The 12,946-nt window shown below is 43.7% G+C and overlaps 3 protein-coding genes across 4 annotated transcripts in view; all 3 read left to right on the forward strand.

Annotated features, from left to right (window-relative positions):
- Window positions 1-12,946, forward strand: part of HECW1 (HECT, C2 and WW domain containing E3 ubiquitin protein ligase 1) — a gene marked incomplete at both ends in the record, with an annotated part of 546,121 nt that overhangs the window by 38,828 nt on the left and 494,347 nt on the right. The gene's annotated exons all lie outside the window — the stretch shown is intronic.
- Window positions 1,738-3,180, forward strand: LOC308622754 (germ cell-less protein-like 1; the record flags this gene model as incomplete). The annotated part of the gene is made up of 1 exon (XM_081244394.1): window positions 1,738-3,180. One exon carries the CDS (start codon window positions 1,738-1,740, stop codon window positions 3,178-3,180), a length of 1,443 nt encoding a protein of 480 aa, XP_081100520.1.
- On the forward strand, window positions 9,917-11,359 carry LOC308622755 (germ cell-less protein-like 1; the record flags this gene model as incomplete). Its single annotated transcript, XM_081244395.1, has 1 exon — window positions 9,917-11,359. The coding sequence occupies one exon, from the start codon at window positions 9,917-9,919 to the stop codon at window positions 11,357-11,359; it is 1,443 nt and encodes a 480-aa protein (XP_081100521.1).

Raw genomic sequence — 12,946 nt, forward strand, 5'->3', positions numbered from 1 at the left:
AAGATATCCAGGAATATAGGTCTTTCTTGCTATTGTTTTTATTGGACTTTACTGGAAACATGTTGAAATCTTCTGATTTGCATCGGAAGAACTCAGCACAGGAAAACCTTCGTCTGTATATTTTGGTGACTTGGCTCTTCTCCTTTGTCATTCATCTCAGGACTTTTGTTATAGGCTGCTCTTTGTCAACGGATATCCCCTCTCTCCTTTTTCTTTACTCATAGAACTCTGTTTTAATTTTGGAATGGTCTCAGTTTAAAAGCTCTATTTCCCAGTCTTCCATGCAGGTCACAGTAGTTATATGACATAACTGAGTCCAGTGAGATATATTTGGAAGTCATTGGGTGGGGGCCTCTGGGGAAGCTCTTTAAGGGCAGCCGACTCATTTGGTATGCTGCATTTGCTCTTCCTTTTCCTCCATATTCAATCTGGAATGTGGTTATGGTGGCTGGAGTGCCAGCAGCCACCTTGCAAGCTGGGGAAGAGAGCCACACATTAAAGATGGTGTAACATTAAAGATGGAGAACAGTATGGAGGTTCCTTAAAAAACTAAACATAGAACTACCATATGACCCAGCAATCCCACTACTAGGCATATACCCTGAGAAAACCATAATTCAAAGAGAGACATGTACCAAAATGTTCATTGCAGCTCTATTCACAATAGCCCGGAGCTGGAAACAACCTAAGTGTCCATCATCGGATGAATGGATAAAGAAGATGTGGCACATATATACAATGGAATATTACTCAGCCATACAAAGAAACGAAACGGAGCCATTTGTAATGAGGTGGATAGACCTAGAGTCTGTCCTACAGAGTGAAGTAAGTCAGAAAGAGAAAGACAAATACCGTATGCTAACACATATGTACGGAATTTAAGAAAAAAAATGTCATGAAGAACCTAGGGGTAAAACAGGAATAAAGACACAGATCTACTTGAGAACGGACTTGAGGATATGGGGAGGAGGAAGGGTAAGCTGTGACAAAGCGAGAGAGAGGCATGGACATACATACACTACCAAACGTAAGGTAGATAGCTAGTGGGAAGCAGCCGCATAGCACAGGGAGAGATCAGCTGGGTGCTTTGTGACCTCCTGGAGAGGTGGGATAGGGAGAGTGGGAGGGAGGGAGACGCTAGAGGGAAGGGATATGGGAACAGATGTATATGTATAACTGATTCACTTTGTTGTAAAGCAGGAACTAATAAAAAATATAAAAATAAAATTAATTAAAAATAACTAAATAAATAAGAAGTTAATTATGGAAATTAAGGTGCCTAGAGGACAGGGCTGGGACCAAGATGTAATTCTCCATAAAGGAATAATCACTAACTGTTTTAGATGGGCAAGAGCGAATTGTGTTCTTGAAATTAATGGGTAAAATTGGCACACAAAGGCCTCTGTTCCACCATCATCCTATGAAGGGAGCCCGAGAGCAATCATCCCAGGAGGGAAAGATAAACAGAGTGGAATCCCTGGTACGGAGTGCCCTTACCCGGCGGGGTGGGGCCTAGTGGGTGTGGCTTAGCGTGGCGTCGTCCTCTCGAGAGACCGTTAGAGCAAACGTCATAGTACCCAGCATCACTCTGGGCTGAGCTCGTGCCCGCGGCAAGGGCGCCTGGAGAGGAAGCTTGGCCACTGCACCACTGAGGTATAGGCCATGGGAGCACGAAGCAGTCGGATGCCATGGCACTGGTGGGGGCGTGCCCCAGAGGAGCCAGGTGCCAGTGCGGGGATGGAGGAGGCCGAGGAGGCAGTAGCGGCAGAGAGACAGGAAGGGAAGGAGAGTGAAAAGGCCAGGCCCGCCGCCCGTCAGAGGAGCCGCAAGCGGAAGACAGGCCCAGGGGGGCCGCTCACAAAAGAGCCCCGCCGGAAACGTGCTAAAGATCATTCAGGGTCCATTTATGAGGCACTCTTCCTGAGAGGAGAAGGGAGCGACGTGCGGATCTGCGCACTGGGGGAGGAGTGGAACTTGCATAGGGTCTACTTGTGCCAGTCAGGGTTCTTTGCTAGCATGTTCAGTGGCGCTTGGCAGGAGACCAACATGGATACTATAGAGTTGCAGATGCCTGACGAGAACATTGATGGCGAGGCACTGCACGAGGCTTTCGGTTTCCTGTACCGAGGCTCCATTCTCATCCCACCCGGTCGAGTCGTCGCCATCCTGGCCACAGCCAGCATGCTGCAGCTGGACCAGGTGATTCAGCGGTGCGGGGAGGTCATGAAGGAGACTGTCAGTGCCCAGACCGTGTGCAGCTACTACTACTCTGCTGAAAGCTACGGACTCCAGACCATCAGGACCGTGTGTCTTCAGTGGCTGCTGGACAACTTGATGACCCTGTGTAGTGAGGGGCTATTGCGAGAAGTCCGCCTGGATCTGATGAAAGAGGTCGTTGCCTCTTCACGGCTCTTTGTGATGGGGGTGGAGATGAACGTGTACATCGTGCTGAAAATGTGGATGTTCTTGCAGCTGCAGCCGACATGGAGGGGCCCGCGCAGTGCCCTATTGCCTGACACCAACTCATGGTTTGCCAGGTCCAGGAGGGATTCGGAGGGCACCCCTTTCCTGGAGACCGAGCAGGGCAGAGCCTTCGTGCCAGTGTTCCAGCAGCTGCGGCTTGCCTACATAATGTGCGACCCGATGTCAGCACACGTCATCCACCAGGATGCGCTGATCCCTCCCTCTTGGTTGTGTCCCTTGTACAGTGAGCATTGCCTTGGCCCCCTCCGGGCTGAGCAGACCAGAATTGTCCGGCCCATGGGCGTCTATGTGTCCGACCCCCAGGGGAGAAGCATGCGGTGCGGGAGCCAGCTCCACAGGGACGAGCTGTGCAGCTGGAGGTGGGAAGGCTTCAAATTCTTCTGGGACCTGGTGCTGCGCTACGCCAACCAGCGCATCATTTGCCGGTGCAGCACACGGAAAAAGTACCGCAGCTTCGGGGTCAGTCTCCTCGGGAGGAGAAAGGTCGCGTTCCGCCTGCGCCTGTTCTCCTTGGACAGGGATGGGAGAGCCGTTTTCAGGAAGGACACAGAATACCAGATGCTTTCCCTGAGACAGAATCAAGAGCTAGAGGTAATGAACCTGGAAAACCAAGACGTGGTTTTCCCCATATATGTGGCCTGTGACTTCCTGTACCTCCACCGAGGGGAGCGTTTCCCAGGGCGTTTGCCCCTGTAAAGCAGCTCAGAGAACTGAGCAGCTCTTTCCTGGGGTCAGGGACGACCAGCTTGGTCCAGATGCCAGCTCCTTCTGTGGGACCAACCAGGCTTGCCCATCTCTGGTAACCAATTCCGTCAGAGGCTTTGTTGAACTGTAGCTCATAATACTTGAGACTGTTTACATGAGCATATGAAGAGGACAAATTTTGAAGCCCGCCAAACTCCTCGAGAATTCATTTGGGCTGTTAACATGGCAACCTGTCCTGCTGGTTTAGGATCCATCGACACCACCCCCCGCCCTGCCCATCATTTCTGTGAAGACAAAGAGCTATTGACTTTAAAGAGAAACTCTGACCCTACCTACTCTACTACTCTTAGTGAAACTCTCTTAATATATGTGTTTCCTTTAGTTTGATTAAGTGAATGTTAAAGTAAAAAAAAAATAATAAGTGTACAGTTGAGTGGTTTTTATTATATTCACAAAGTTGTACAAACACCACCACTAATTCCAGAATATTTCATCACCTCAGAAGGAAACCTCATACCCATTAAAGGTCACTCCTCAATCTTCCTTTCCCCCAGCTCATGGTAACTACTAATCTACTTTCTGTCTCTATCAATTTGCCTACTCTGGACATTTCATATAAATGGACTCATACAAATATGTGTCCTTTTTTGTCTGCCTTCTTTCTCTTAGCATAACTTTTCAAGGTTCATTCATGTTGTAGATATGTCTGTGCTTTGTTCCTTGTATGGCTAATAATATTCCACTGTAGAGATACACCACATTTTGTTTATCCAGTCATCAGTTGGTGGACATTTGTGTTGTTTTCACTTTTTAGTTATTGTGAACAATGCTGCTGTGAATATTCATGTACAAGTTTTTGAAGCTACTATATGTAAAATAGATAACCAACAAGGACCTACTGTATAGCACAGGGAACTATATTCAATATAGTTGAATATAGTTGTAATAACCTATAATGGAAAAGAATCTGAAAAAGTTTTATATATATATAACTGTAAAAGTTATATATGTATATATATATATATATATATATATATATAAAACTACATCACTCTACTGTACACCTGAAACATTATAAATCAACTATACTTCAAAAAAAAGTTTTTGTGTATATACCTAGGAATGGAATTGCTGTGTTATATGGTAACTTTATGTTTAGGCTTCTGAGGAATTGCCAGACTTTTTTCCCAAGTGGCTGCACCATTTTACATTCCCACCACTGGTGTATGAAGATTCCAGTTTCATCACATCCTCACTAATATGTGTTACTGTCTTTTAAAAAAATGTAGCCATTTTACTGGGTGTGTTTACTGCAATTTCATTGTGGTTGTGATTTGAATCATCTAAATGACTAGGAATGTTGAGGATCATTTCATGTACTTATTGGCCATTTTTATGTAGTCTTCAGAGAAATAACTATTCAAATCACTTAACCATTTTTAAGTGGGTTATTGTCTTTTTATCATCAAGTTGTAAGAGTTGTTTATGCGTTCTGGTTAATTTCCAGAGTTCTCAAAAAGTTGATTTAGAATATTTGTCAGTGTTCTCATGGCTTTTATGAAGGAAAATATTTTCATAGGCCCTAGCTCCACCATTCCCAAAGGCCTTCCCTAATTAGATACTTTTTGAAAAATAAATAAATTTATTTATTTATTTATTATTTCTGGCTGTGTTGGGTCTTTGTTGCTGCATGTGGTTTTTGTCTAGTTGTGGCGAGCAGGGGCTACTCTTGGTTGTGGTGCGCGGGCTTCTCATTGCAGTGGCTTCTCTTGTGGCAGAGCATGGGCTCTAGGCGTGCAGGCTTCAGTAGTTGTGGCTTGCTGGCTCTAGAGTGCAGGCTCAGTAGTTGTGGCTCATGGGCTTAGTTGCTCTGTGGCATGTGGGATCTTCCCAGACCAGGGCTTGAACCCGTGTCCCCTGCATTGGCAGGCAGATTCTTAACCACTGTGTCACTAGGGAAGTCCCACTAATTATATACTTTTAATAACCAATCACTGGAAGATAATTTGCAAGCTATATAACTGCCCAAGGATTCATAACTAGAATACTAACAAACGGATAAAACTGTATGGTAAATTTTTAAAAACCCAATAGAAAATAGATAAAAGTCATGAACAGACATTTCACAAAATAAGATATAATAATGGAAAATTAAAACATGAAAAACATGTTCAATATCATTAGCCACTAAGGAAAAAGCAATTAAAACCATAATAATATGCACATATCAGAATGACTAAAATAAAATAGAATATTGACAACGGCAAATGCTGGTGAAGATGCAGAGAGTTTGGATCACTATAGGTTTATGGTGGAACCTATAATAATACAGCCATGTGGAAAGGAGTGTGTCAGTTTCTTTTAAAACTAATTATCATATGACCCAGTAATTACACTCGTGCATTTATCCCAGAGAAACAAAAACCAATGTCCACACAAAATCCTGTATGTGAATGTTCATAGCAACTTTATTTGTAATAGCTGAAAACTGGAAGCAACACAAATGTAGTTCAGCAGGTTGATAACTAAACCAACTGTGGCACATCCATACCCAGAAATACTATGCAACAATAAAAAGGAATGCATGTAACAACGTGGATGAATCTCAAGGGAATTTGGCTCAGTGGGAAAAACCAATCTCAGAGTGTTACATTATGTATGATGGCATTTATGTAACATTCTTGACATAAGAAAATTATAGAAGTGGGGAACAGATTAGTGGTTGCCAGCTTTTATGGATGGGGAGGATGACAGGGAAATGGATGTGACTATAAAAGAACAATACATGGGATCTTAGTGGTGATGAGACAGCTCCATATTGTGATCCTGGTGGTAGTTACACGAATCCATACATGTGATAAAATTACACGGACCTTCACACACACGAGTGCATTGTAAAACTGATGACATCTGAATAAGCTCTGTAGAGTGTACCAATGTCAATTTCCTTGTTTTGATATTGTAGGATAGTTCCCATTGGGGAAGTAGGTAAAGAGCACACAAAGTTCTCTGTACTCTCTGCATCTTCCATGAATCTATAATTATTTCAAGACAAAAATATAAAGAAATCAACCAGAGACGACTTGTGCTTAGTCCTACAGTTGTAATGTTGCCCTCTACATTCTGATAGCCTCCCTAAAGTGGAGAGAAGAGGTGAGAAGGAGTCAGAGCTAGTAATCAGGAAATTGAAAGGAACCACAATAGATCCATTTGAGTGAATAGCATGGCAGAAAGAAACGTTCAGAAACTCCACCTTCTGTTATCAGAGAGTAAAGTACAAGGATAATGGAATAATGGGGGAGAGTTGGGAGAGTCTAAGTTTGCTTATTTATGTGTCTTTGTTGTTAAAATTTTACCCTGTAAATGTTTTAATAGTGGATTTCAAAATGACAGTCTCTCAACCTGAATATCAATGTACATAAACCATTCGTTGCATTTCACATTATTTCCATAGAAATGATTCCCCAAAGCAGAACTGATGAATCTAGAGGTACGCTGAGGTTTCCTGAAACACTGAAGAGTTGCTTTTCAGAAAAGTTGTAACAACATATGCCATATACCAACGGTCTGTGAGGTGCCAATCTCCAAATATTCAGTACCAAGTACTATGATTTATCGATTTTATTTTTGCTCTTTTGTCAAGGAAAGAGGGGTGCTGGAGGCTGTCTCTCTGCAGGTAGTTGTGGCCAGGTGACTCCTCTGAGGGTGACTTCTGGGAAAGATGTTTCTTCTGGATGAAAAATAACAGGCTCGGTTGGCACAAGTCTTTTCCCTTTGCCCTTCCACTTCTTCCAGCCGAGGACCGGAAGCTGCAGGCTAGGAATAGCAAGCAAAAGGAAAGTGGCCTGGGGCCCTGGGTCCCTCTGCGTACCTCATGGGAAAAATACCCCAGATGATGAAGTGTCTGATGCTGGGGTTCTGACACTCAGGCAGGTGCCATCCTATCCACTTCCAGTGAAGGGACAAAGGGACAGTCAGGCTGTTTCTGTAAATCCTCTATACCTGTATTTTACCAACACCTCCTCCCCAGGCAAGGTCTTGGTGCTCCTTTTTCCAATTTGTATGAAGTCTTTATTATTATAGATATTAACTCTATCATATTTGATGTGGTTGTAATATGTCTTTTAATTTGATTTATGATGACTTGCTGGTTAAGCTGCTGATCTTCAGATGTCTGCAACAAAAGTTACAGTTGGTCTTCACAATTAATAATAGGGACAAATTCCTGGTTCCCAATAACCTGTCACTTAGTTGTTTTATCCTCCACTGTTTCCTTCTCAGAATCCGTTACCCACCGGGGACTGCAAATCTGTGACTTTCCAATGATCTAATTCCTTCCACGTTTATTAGCTGCCATTCTTCTGTGAAAAAGAGCTTTCCCTTTTTTTCTGCTCTCTTCTTTTGGGAGGAGAGAAATCACTGTGTCCTAGTAGATTTTTATTTACTCGGTGTGATATAATCAATTACAGTTGTGCTTCTTTTTGATCCTCAAATTAACCCAATTTTGGCCAGTGGGAGCTTTTATGTTATTTCAAACACAAGAATTCAATTTCTTGTGTAGATTCCATATATAAGTGATATCATATTTGTCTTTCTCTGTCTGACTTACTTCGCTTAGTATGATAACTTCTAGGTCTATCCAGAATATATTTATTCTTAAACATGAACAGAATGAGTTTCCTATTCATACATTTGGAAGGAAAACATATGTTTAAGCAAGTTTTTAAGTGGCTATTTTCTGAGTCTTTTGATTTCTGGGGGGTATATTTCTCTTACTTCTATAAATAGTTTTTGGACTGTGACTCTTATTTTTGTGTAATAACTTTTGCCCCAAGACTCTTGAGATATTATTTTGTGATTCTCTACTTTTGGAGATCGTGGATAAGTTTGAGGATAGCCTCAATTTATATTCTTTCTAGGTAATCTTTTTTCTAAATTTGATTGCTTGGATACTTTTAGGATTTAAAAAATAGAATTAGAGCATTTTGCCAAGATATCCAGGAATATAGGTCTTTCTTGCTATTGTTTTTATTGGACTTTACTGGAAACATGTTGAAATCTTCTGATTTGCATCGGAAGAACTCAGCACAGGAAAACCTTCGTCTGTATATTTTGGTGACTTGGCTCTTCTCCTTTGTCATTCATCTCAGGACTTTTGTTATAGGCTGCTCTTTGTCAACGGATATCCCCTCTCTCCTTTTTCTTTACTCATAGAACTCTGTTTTAATTTTGGAATGGTCTCAGTTTAAAAGCTCTATTTCCCAGTCTTCCATGCAGGTCACAGTAGTTATATGACATAACTGAGTCCAGTGAGATATATTTGGAAGTCATTGGGTGGGGGCCTCTGGGGAAGCTCTTTAAGGGCAGCCGACTCATTTGGTATGCTGCATTTGCTCTTCCTTTTCCTCCATATTCAATCTGGAATGTGGTTATGGTGGCTGGAGTGCCAGCAGCCACCTTGCAAGCTGGGGAAGAGAGCCACACATTAAAGATGGTGTAACATTAAAGATGGAGAACAGTATGGAGGTTCCTTAAAAAACTAAACATAGAACTACCATATGACCCAGCAATCCCACTACTAGGCATATACCCTGAGAAAACCATAATTCAAAGAGAGACATGTACCAAAATGTTCATTGCAGCTCTATTCACAATAGCCCGGAGCTGGAAACAACCTAAGTGTCCATCATCGGATGAATGGATAAAGAAGATGTGGCACATATATACAATGGAATATTACTCAGCCATACAAAGAAACGAAACGGAGCCATTTGTAATGAGGTGGATAGACCTAGAGTCTGTCCTACAGAGTGAAGTAAGTCAGAAAGAGAAAGACAAATACCGTATGCTAACACATATGTACGGAATTTAAGAAAAAAAATGTCATGAAGAACCTAGGGGTAAAACAGGAATAAAGACACAGATCTACTTGAGAACGGACTTGAGGATATGGGGAGGAGGAAGGGTAAGCTGTGACAAAGCGAGAGAGAGGCATGGACATACATACACTACCAAACGTAAGGTAGATAGCTAGTGGGAAGCAGCCGCATAGCACAGGGAGAGATCAGCTGGGTGCTTTGTGACCTCCTGGAGAGGTGGGATAGGGAGAGTGGGAGGGAGGGAGACGCTAGAGGGAAGGGATATGGGAACAGATGTATATGTATAACTGATTCACTTTGTTGTAAAGCAGGAACTAATAAAAAATATAAAAATAAAATTAATTAAAAATAACTAAATAAATAAGAAGTTAATTATGGAAATTAAGGTGCCTAGAGGACAGGGCTGGGACCAAGATGTAATTCTCCATAAAGGAATAATCACTAACTGTTTTAGATGGGCAAGAGCGAATTGTGTTCTTGAAATTAATGGGTAAAATTGGCACACAAAGGCCTCTGTTCCACCATCATCCTATGAAGGGAGCCCGAGAGCAATCATCCCAGGAGGGAAAGATAAACAGAGTGGAATCCCTGGTACGGAGTGCCCTTACCCGGCGGGGTGGGGCCTAGTGGGTGTGGCTTAGCGTGGCGTCGTCCTCTCGAGAGACCGTTAGAGCAAACGTCATAGTACCCAGCATCACTCTGGGCTGAGCTCGTGCCCGCGGCAAGGGTGCCTGGAGAGGAAGCTTGGCCACTGCACCACTGAGGTATAGGCCATGGGAGCACGAAGCAGTCGGATGCCATGGCACTGGTGGGGGCGTGCCCCAGAGGAGCCAGGTGCCAGTGCGGGGATGGAGGAGGCCGAGGAGGCAGTAGCGGCAGAGAGACAGGAAGGGAAGGAGAGTGAAAAGGCCAGGCCCGCCGCCCGTCAGAGGAGCCGCAAGCGGAAGACAGGCCCAGGGGGGCCGCTCACAAAAGAGCCCCGCCGGAAACGTGCTAAAGATCATTCAGGGTCCATTTATGAGGCACTCTTCCTGAGAGGAGAAGGGAGCGACGTGCGGATCTGCGCACTGGGGGAGGAGTGGAACTTGCATAGGGTCTACTTGTGCCAGTCAGGGTTCTTTGCTAGCATGTTCAGTGGCGCTTGGCAGGAGACCAACATGGATACTATAGAGTTGCAGATGCCTGACGAGAACATTGATGGCGAGGCACTGCACGAGGCTTTCGGTTTCCTGTACCGAGGCTCCATTCTCATCCCACCCGGTCGAGTCGTCGCCATCCTGGCCACAGCCAGCATGCTGCAGCTGGACCAGGTGATTCAGCGGTGCGGGGAGGTCATGAAGGAGACTGTCAGTGCCCAGACCGTGTGCAGCTACTACTACTCTGCTGAAAGCTACGGACTCCAGACCATCAGGACCGTGTGTCTTCAGTGGCTGCTGGACAACTTGATGACCCTGTGTAGTGAGGGGCTATTGCGAGAAGTCCGCCTGGATCTGATGAAAGAGGTCGTTGCCTCTTCACGGCTCTTTGTGATGGGGGTGGAGATGAACGTGTACATCGTGCTGAAAATGTGGATGTTCTTGCAGCTGCAGCCGACATGGAGGGGCCCGCGCAGTGCCCTATTGCCTGACACCAACTCATGGTTTGCCAGGTCCAGGAGGGATTCGGAGGGCACCCCTTTCCTGGAGACCGAGCAGGGCAGAGCCTTCGTGCCAGTGTTCCAGCAGCTGCGGCTTGCCTACATAATGTGCGACCCGATGTCAGCACACGTCATCCACCAGGATGCGCTGATCCCTCCCTCTTGGTTGTGTCCCTTGTACAGGGAGCATTGCCTTGGCCCCCTCCGGGCTGAGCAGACCAGAATTGTCCGGCCCATGGGCGTCTATGTGTCCGACCCCCAGGGGAGAAGCATGCGGTGCGGGAGCCAGCTCCACAGGGACGAGCTGTGCAGCTGGAGGTGGGAAGGCTTCAAATTCTTCTGGGACCTGGTGCTGCGCTACGCCAACCAGCGCATCATTTGCCGGTGCAGCACACGGAAAAAGTACCGCAGCTTCGGGGTCAGTCTCCTCGGGAGGAGAAAGGTCGCGTTCCGCCTGCGCCTGTTCTCCTTGGACAGGGATGGGAGAGCCGTTTTCAGGAAGGACACAGAATACCAGATGCTTTCCCTGAGACAGAATCAAGAGCTAGAGGTAATGAACCTGGAAAACCAAGACGTGGTTTTCCCCATATATGTGGCCTGTGACTTCCTGTACCTCCACCGAGGGGAGCGTTTCCCAGGGCGTTTGCCCCTGTAAAGCAGCTCAGAGAACTGAGCAGCTCTTTCCTGGGGTCAGGGACGACCAGCTTGGTCCAGATGCCAGCTCCTTCTGTGGGACCAACCAGGCTTGCCCATCTCTGGTAACCAATTCCGTCAGAGGCTTTGTTGAACTGTAGCTCATAATACTTGAGACTGTTTACATGAGCATATGAAGAGGACAAATTTTGAAGCCCGCCAAACTCCTCGAGAATTCATTTGGGCTGTTAACATGGCAACCTGTCCTGCTGGTTTAGGATCCATCGACACCACCCCCCGCCCTGCCCATCATTTCTGTGAAGACAAAGAGCTATTGACTTTAAAGAGAAACTCTGACCCTACCTACTCTACTACTCTTAGTGAAACTCTCTTAATATATGTGTTTCCTTTAGTTTGATTAAGTGAATGTTAAAGTAAAAAAAAAATAATAAGTGTACAGTTGAGTGGTTTTTATTATATTCACAAAGTTGTACAAACACCACCACTAATTCCAGAATATTTCATCACCTCAGAAGGAAACCTCATACCCATTAAAGGTCACTCCTCAATCTTCCTTTCCCCCAGCTCATGGTAACTACTAATCTACTTTCTGTCTCTATCAATTTGCCTACTCTGGACATTTCATATAAATGGACTCATACAAATATGTGTCCTTTTTTGTCTGCCTTCTTTCTCTTAGCATAACTTTTCAAGGTTCATTCATGTTGTAGATATGTCTGTGCTTTGTTCCTTGTATGGCTAATAATATTCCACTGTAGAGATACACCACATTTTGTTTATCCAGTCATCAGTTGGTGGACATTTGTGTTGTTTTCACTTTTTAGTTATTGTGAATAATGCTGCTGTGAATATTCATATACAAGTTTTTGTAAGCTACTATATGTAAAATAGATAACCAACAAGGACCTACTGTATAGCACAGGGAACTATATTCAATATGGTTGAATATAGTTGTAATAACCTATAATGGAAAAGAATCTGAAAATGTTTTATATATATATAACTGTAAAAGTTATATATATATATATATATATATATATATATATATATATATATATAAAACTACATCACTCTACTGTACACCTGAAACATTATAAATCAACTATACTTCAAAAAAAAGTTTTTGTGTATATACCTAGGAATGGAATTGCTGTGTTATATGGTAACTTTATGTTTAGGCTTCTGAGGAATTGCCAGACTTTTTTCTCAAGTGGCTGCACCATTTTACATTCCCACCACTGGTGTATGAAGATTCCAGTTTCATCACATCCTCACTAATATGTGTTACTGTCTTTTAAAAAAATGTAGCCATTTTACTGGGTGTGTTTACTGCAATTTCATTGTGGTTGTGATTTGAATCATCTAAATGACTAGGAATGTTGAGGATCATTTCATGTACTTATTGGCCATTTTTATGTAGTCTTCAGAGAAATAACTATTCAAATCACTTAACCATTTTTAAGTGGGTTATTGTCTTTTTATCATCAAGTTGTAAGAGTTGTTTATGCGTTCTGGTTAATTTCCAGAGTTCTCAAAAAGTTGATTTAGAATATTTGTCAGTGTTCTCATGGCTTTTATGAAGGAAAAT

The sequence above is a fragment of the Mesoplodon bidens genome (assembly GCF_964165515.1).
Source record: "Mesoplodon bidens genome assembly, chromosome: 9".
Lineage (NCBI taxonomy): Eukaryota > Metazoa > Chordata > Mammalia > Artiodactyla > Ziphiidae > Mesoplodon > Mesoplodon bidens.